The sequence below is a fragment of the Malaclemys terrapin genome, chromosome 6 (genome assembly GCF_027887155.1).
Source record: "Malaclemys terrapin pileata isolate rMalTer1 chromosome 6, rMalTer1.hap1, whole genome shotgun sequence".
NCBI lineage: Eukaryota > Metazoa > Chordata > Testudines > Emydidae > Malaclemys > Malaclemys terrapin.
In genome coordinates, this window is record NC_071510.1 from 45,825,268 (window position 1) to 45,831,267 (window position 6,000).

Consider the following 6,000-nt stretch of genomic DNA (forward strand, 5'->3'; position numbering starts at 1 on the left):
TATCTCTGTAGATATCCATTCCTGGTGGTAAATGAAAATCTGCCCAAGGGAGGGAAAGATTGTGGCTTCAGTTCTGGGCTGTGATCTCTTCATGACAGTTCAGCCACTATAAAGTCACCTTAACTGACTGACCTCTGAGGAATACCGCAGGCACCAGAATGGCCCTTCTCTATCCTCAAACACCCTCTTCCCCCCCCCCCATGAGGCTCCTGCTGCGAGTGAGTGCTGGGGGAGATGGCCAAAGGATGGAGGCTTGTTTGAGGAAGGAGTGTGTGGCCAGAGCCTGTTCTCTGCCTCAGAGCAGCCCGTAGGGAGCCATTCGGCATCTCCATAAATTAAACCAGCCTGTAAGGAGTCTTTAATTTACATCTGGAGCCAGACAGATCACTGTCCAGGCCCCAAATTCAGAGCCTTACAAACCTCGTTGAGCTACCTCTCTCTCTCTCTCTCTCTCTCCTCTGAACTGCACCTCAGAATGGACTAGATTAGACAGTGATGGCATTTCCATGATAAACCCCTATTTTCAGAGGTTTAGTTTTAAAAAAAAATTCTAAAGCAAAACTCTCAACTCAGAAAATAAAATTGTGATTTACTTTATCTGATTCAGTCACTTTTGAGACCAAGGGAAGCAAATAAGAGACCCTGTGACAGCATTTTATTGCTCTCCTATAAAGCAAATACTTTGCTTTTATAAAGGGGCAGGTGGTTAGTCCTTAAATGGACTATTTTCTCTTTTCTTAAATTTTTAAAACTTTTTTTTTTTAAGTGTTTTTCCCTGTTGGAGCCCTTGTTGGGGGAACTGTGCTCCCCCTCCCTCTTTCTCTCCCTCTCCAACTCCCTCAGGATAGCATGATGTGTTGTTTTTTAAATACAGTACTGACCAAGATTTTCAAAATTAAGTAGTGTTCTTGGGGTTACTCAGTTTTTGGGTACCCATCTTGCCACCTTAAGGTGCCTTAAGTAGGGCCCCTCCCCCTAAAAGATCCCTAAAATCACTAGTTTCTCTCAAAAATTCTGGTCACTTGTTCTTAAACTATGTTTGTCTGGGGAGCCTCACTGTTGACCATGGATCTTAAACATAAGCAAGACTGCAGCGCGCACTGTTATAGCTTCCCACAGGAAGATACATGGTTATATTCCTTGTGCATGCAAAGCTGATGAAAGTAACCAGGATGTGCAAAGAACACGGCATCAAGCCCAGAATATTTATTAAGTCCAAGTGATTTGATCTTGCTCCCATCGCTGAAGTCAGTAGGGTTTGATCAAATGTGCTGCATACTTTGCTTTTTAAAATCAGAATGAGCGCATGTTGCAGTTGGTTTAGACTTCTTTTATAGAAAACAGAAGTAGGCTTAATGTCAAATTTTATATCCGATCCTAGCCATAATTTTAAAGAGATCCCAAATGGCACACAAATTAATCCGTTTGGTAATATGCCTTACTAATGTTTTCCATATGCAAGTGCTTCTACTTCATTTAGTGACCCATCTATACCACCAGATGGCTCCATTTTGCAGTCAATCAGTGACTGCACTTCAGAAAGAGTTGTTGATTCCTCATGGAAAACTTACAGTTTGGCGACTTTCAAAATTTATTTCCCCTTGTTTTTAGGGAAATTTGCTTGAAGACAGGAGTTTTGTTAAATATCCTTCTGTTCTTGCTGCTTCTTTTGCTACCACGATAATGTTTGTGATGGCTTCAGTGGTTGCTGTGGAAATTACATCTGGGGCTCGGAAAGGGATGGGGGGAGGGAGAGGGAGACACACATGGATTATTTCACTCATCACAGAAATGCATCCACCCCTGAGAAGGAATGGAGCAGCTGTTTTAATGTATGGAGTATTGGGATGGGAAGTGATTCCATCAACTCTGTCCTTCCTTGTGTCTCCTTTTCCCCCAAAATATGGGGGCCTGCTGCTGTCACCTCCACTGCCCCAGAGTCCATCACTTTCTCCCTGATGAGTTTTTTTTCCCCTTGCACTGATGCCCACAAGGAGTGCACTAGAGCCACACTGGGGCATCTGCCATTGCACAGCAGCGACACCTGGCAATGGAACTGTAGCTATAACAGGATAGGGGGAAGAAGCAGAGCCCCTGAGCTCACAGCATAGGATTGGAAGCTATGATACCACAATGCATTGTTAGTGCCATGCTGAGGATTTCTGTGGAATTAGTTGAGCTCTCAGTTGGAGGGAAGATTGCCACCAACAGAATCCATAGTGCAGCTTCCTGCTGCACCTGGAAATATTCAGACTTTACAAAGGACTGACATTAATCAGAGAACAAGGGGTTGGAGCAGATAAATTCTTGTGAAACAAAGGTCATGTTTTCATGTGTTTGCCAACAGATGGCCAGACACTAAAGCTAATAAGCAGAGTTCCCTATCTGATTGCTTCACTCTTTGCTTACGTACATGTTACCACAGCTGTCGCTATAAAGCACTTTGTCACTCGCAGCAGCTCTCTCTGTTGAGGGAAAAAGTTGGAGACTCCCCAGCTGAGGGAAGGGAAATAATGACCCATGAAATATAAGTACAGTGATTTCTAAATAGCGTACTTTTAAGTCTTTCATAGTGACATTTCACTATTAAGATTGTTGGGGCATGCTACAACATGCTATTATTCACAGTATGTGGTTTTATTAAATGATTATGTATGACATACAGATGAGACTTATTCAGTAAGCTCACAATTAGTTGCAGAGCCCAACAAATGACTTCAGCTATGTATCCACTCCAAGATAATCTGCTCAGATTTCACATATGTAATGTATAAGTATTTTCTTTTCAAAGAAACAAATGGAATTTGCCTCCTAACTGCCCTCTGTGTCTTTCAAAATCTTCTCCTTTGTTGGTGAATGGAAAACTTTCAAAAAGTTGGTGTTAACTTTTTAAATATTAAAGAAGCCACGCCATAACCTCTTATTTGGGAGAATTAGAAATGGCAGGCCTATTTAACTTCATTTGTCATTTAAAAAAAAAATTCTAGCCCTTTTTCAAGTGAAGATAGTATTGAAAATATAAACGGATGTCAATCCTAGTGAATGATTTACAATTGGTCATTGAAATTTCCTAAAGCTCATGGTTGGTTGTATGACATGACTGATGAGATCTGTGGGATGTATGATTATTGGATTATTTCCTGAAACTTTTGTTTTTTCAAAGAGAGGCCTTTCTTCCTCAATATAATAGATGCTTCAGTTCTGAGGGAGGAATTGTAATGTTGAAACATTAGTCATGTCTTTTTTAGGTTAAGAATTAGGTTAAGAATAAATTCTGTTTCTTATCTATATATTATTATTTACTACGTATTTTAGGGTTTTAAAAATTGGAATGCCACAAAAGTTCAGAATGCAACTTTTCCTTTGTAATGTCAGTGAAAACAGTTTGGCTTCAGTTAATATCCAACAAGAGTGGGGAGGGAAATGGTCTAGTGGTTACAGCACAGGAGAGGTTCAATAAGGACAAGTGCAGAGTCCTGCACTTAGGATGGAAGAATCCCATGCACCCCTACAGACTAGGGACTGAATGGCTAGGCAGCAGTTCTGCAGAGAAGGAGCTAGGGGTTACAGTGGACAAGAAGCTGGATATGAGTCAACAGTGTGCCCTTGTTGCCAAGAAAGCTAATGGCATTTTGGGCTGTATAAGTAGGGGCATTGCCAGCAGATTGAGGGATGTGATCATTCCCCTCTATTCGACATTGGTGAGGCCTCATCTGGAGTACTGTCCAGTTTTGGGCCCCACACTACAAGGAGGATGTGGAAAAATTGGAAAGAGTCCAGCAGAGGGCAACAAAAATGATTAGGGGGCTGGAGCACACGTCTTATGAGGAGAGGCTGAGGGAACTGGGATTGTTTAGTCTGCAGAAGAGAAGAATGAGGGGGGATTTGATAGCTGCTTTAAACTACCTGAAAGGGGGTTCCAAAGAGGATGGATCTAGTCTGTTCTTAGTGGTAGCAGACAGAACAAGGAGTAATGGTCTCAAGTTGCAGTGGGGGAGGTTTAGGTTGGATATTAGGAAAAATGTTTTCACTAGGAGGGTGGTGAAGCACTGGACTGGGTTACCTAGGGAGGTGGTGGAATCTCCTTCCTTAGAGGTTTTTAAGGTCAGGCTTGACAAAGCCCTGGCTGAATGATTTAGTTGGGGTTTGGTCCAGCTTTGAGCAGGGGGTTGGACTAGATGACCTCCTGAGGTCCCTTCCAACCCTGATGTTCTGTGAGAGTCAAGGATCTATTTCTGGGTCTGCCACTGACTCACTGTGAGACCTTGGGCAAAGCACATAACTGCTCTATGAATTATATTTCCCATCTGTAAAATGGGGATAATGATACCTTGCTCACATGGTGCTGTGATGTTTATTCATAGTTTGCAAAGGACATAAAGATTCTTGAATGAGGATGCTGTAGAAATGCAAAGTACTAGAGATTCCTCTGCCATAGAGTATATAGGAATAAACTGCTTAATGGAGTATTCTGCCGTCATTATACATGTATAGCCACATCACTAACCTCGGAATTAAGCATACACACCATACACATATACAAGAATATATGTAAATTATACAGCTTTTATTAGATTTCTCTTCCTGCCCCCAGCCTCTACTGACGCGTTGCTACTGAAGAACCAGCATCAGTGTCTATTTTGAGCCAATGCATGAAAAACAGGTCAGTTCATTTCAGACCATTTCAAGGCAATCCTCAGTTCCCATCTTCTAATAGACCAGAAGCCAGACGAGCTGGTTGTGTTTGCCCTTCACATAGGGCCACACACCACTTTTGGGTGACCTTGACACCCGAGGGAGTGGGATACACGCAAGGAGGACAGTATATGGCCTTCTCTTAGCACTGCTGAATCATAATGTTGTTAGTACTGTAGTAATGGATATGGACATCAGCATTCCCAAGGTAAACCCTGATTTTCCGCAGTTCAGACGCTAGCTGTGACAATCTGTTTGGACGTTAGCAGAACATATCTAAATGTGATAGTCTTCAAATTTTCTAAGACTTAAAAATACACCAGTTTCACCATTTAAAAAAGATAAGAAGATGATTAGGACAGGAAATAATGGCACTAGGTTTTTGTTTTGCTTTCATTTGACTGTTTTTAAACTGAAATTTTGCAGAACCACAGCTAGTCTCAGGGAACATTTCAGGAACAATTTTAAAATTCTCCATAAACCCACACTCCCCCTTCTAGCATGTACATAATTTCTAATATCATTTTTGCTAGATTTTGGGCTCAGAATTCATACTTTCTGTTACATGGTTTAAAAGAAGCATATTGAATTTAAAGTGGGTGAATTTTTGAAAAAATTCACAAAACTCTTGCCCTTTTCCCAGTCTTCATGTGGAGGCAAATCCCTCTCCTCCTCCTCCCTTCCCCCATATGTCTAAATAGGACTCACATGTGGGCGAGGCCTGCCTTTCTGACTGCAGAGGAGGTGGCCTTCACGGCAGTCAGCATTGAGTTGAGCAGCTGTGTCAGCTCCCCTGTAGCACCTTTAACGCGTCGTCCCTTTTCCATAACGTATCGGGTAAGGGTTAACATATCTGTTTCGAAGGGACTTCTGTCTGACATCTTTGCTGGCAAATAAAGTTATCTTTTTAGTTAGAACCAGTTGCTTTCCTGCAACGTTGCTTCTCCTCAGTAGCTGTTGTATTTTAAGGAGACGCTGTTGGCTCGTGTGCTAGACATGGTTTATTAAAATGTTCTTGAGCCCATGTGATTTAAATGCTTGAAATAGCTGTGCAGTCTGCCTGTTCTGTAGATCTCCCAGGATGCATAAAAGCAGCTTGGGAAAGAGACAACTACTGAAAAACTACCCTCCTCCCCCTTCTCCTCTACATATTTAATCTAGTGATTTGCAAACGTAATACTAGTCCTGTTGCGTGGAGAGCAGTGAAAGGTTATTAGTACAGATGTCTTGCTAGCAAGTCAGTTAAGTGCCATTCAGCAGATAGATAGGGGAACGGTCTGTAACAAAGACGAAACTAGAATTATA

General features: G+C 41.9%; 1 protein-coding gene across 1 annotated transcript in view; it reads right to left on the bottom strand.

The window, feature by feature from the left end:
* LOC128839646 (fructose-1,6-bisphosphatase isozyme 2) overlaps positions 1-5,776 on the bottom strand; it is a 30,893-nt gene extending 25,117 nt beyond the window's left edge. Inside the window, exon 1 of the mRNA XM_054032823.1 lies at positions 5,404-5,776. Coding sequence (XP_053888798.1) covers positions 5,404-5,576 — 173 coding nt within the window. The 5' untranslated portion in view covers positions 5,577-5,776. The remainder of the gene's footprint in view (positions 1-5,403) is intronic.
* Positions 5,777-6,000: the final 224 nt, after the last annotated feature.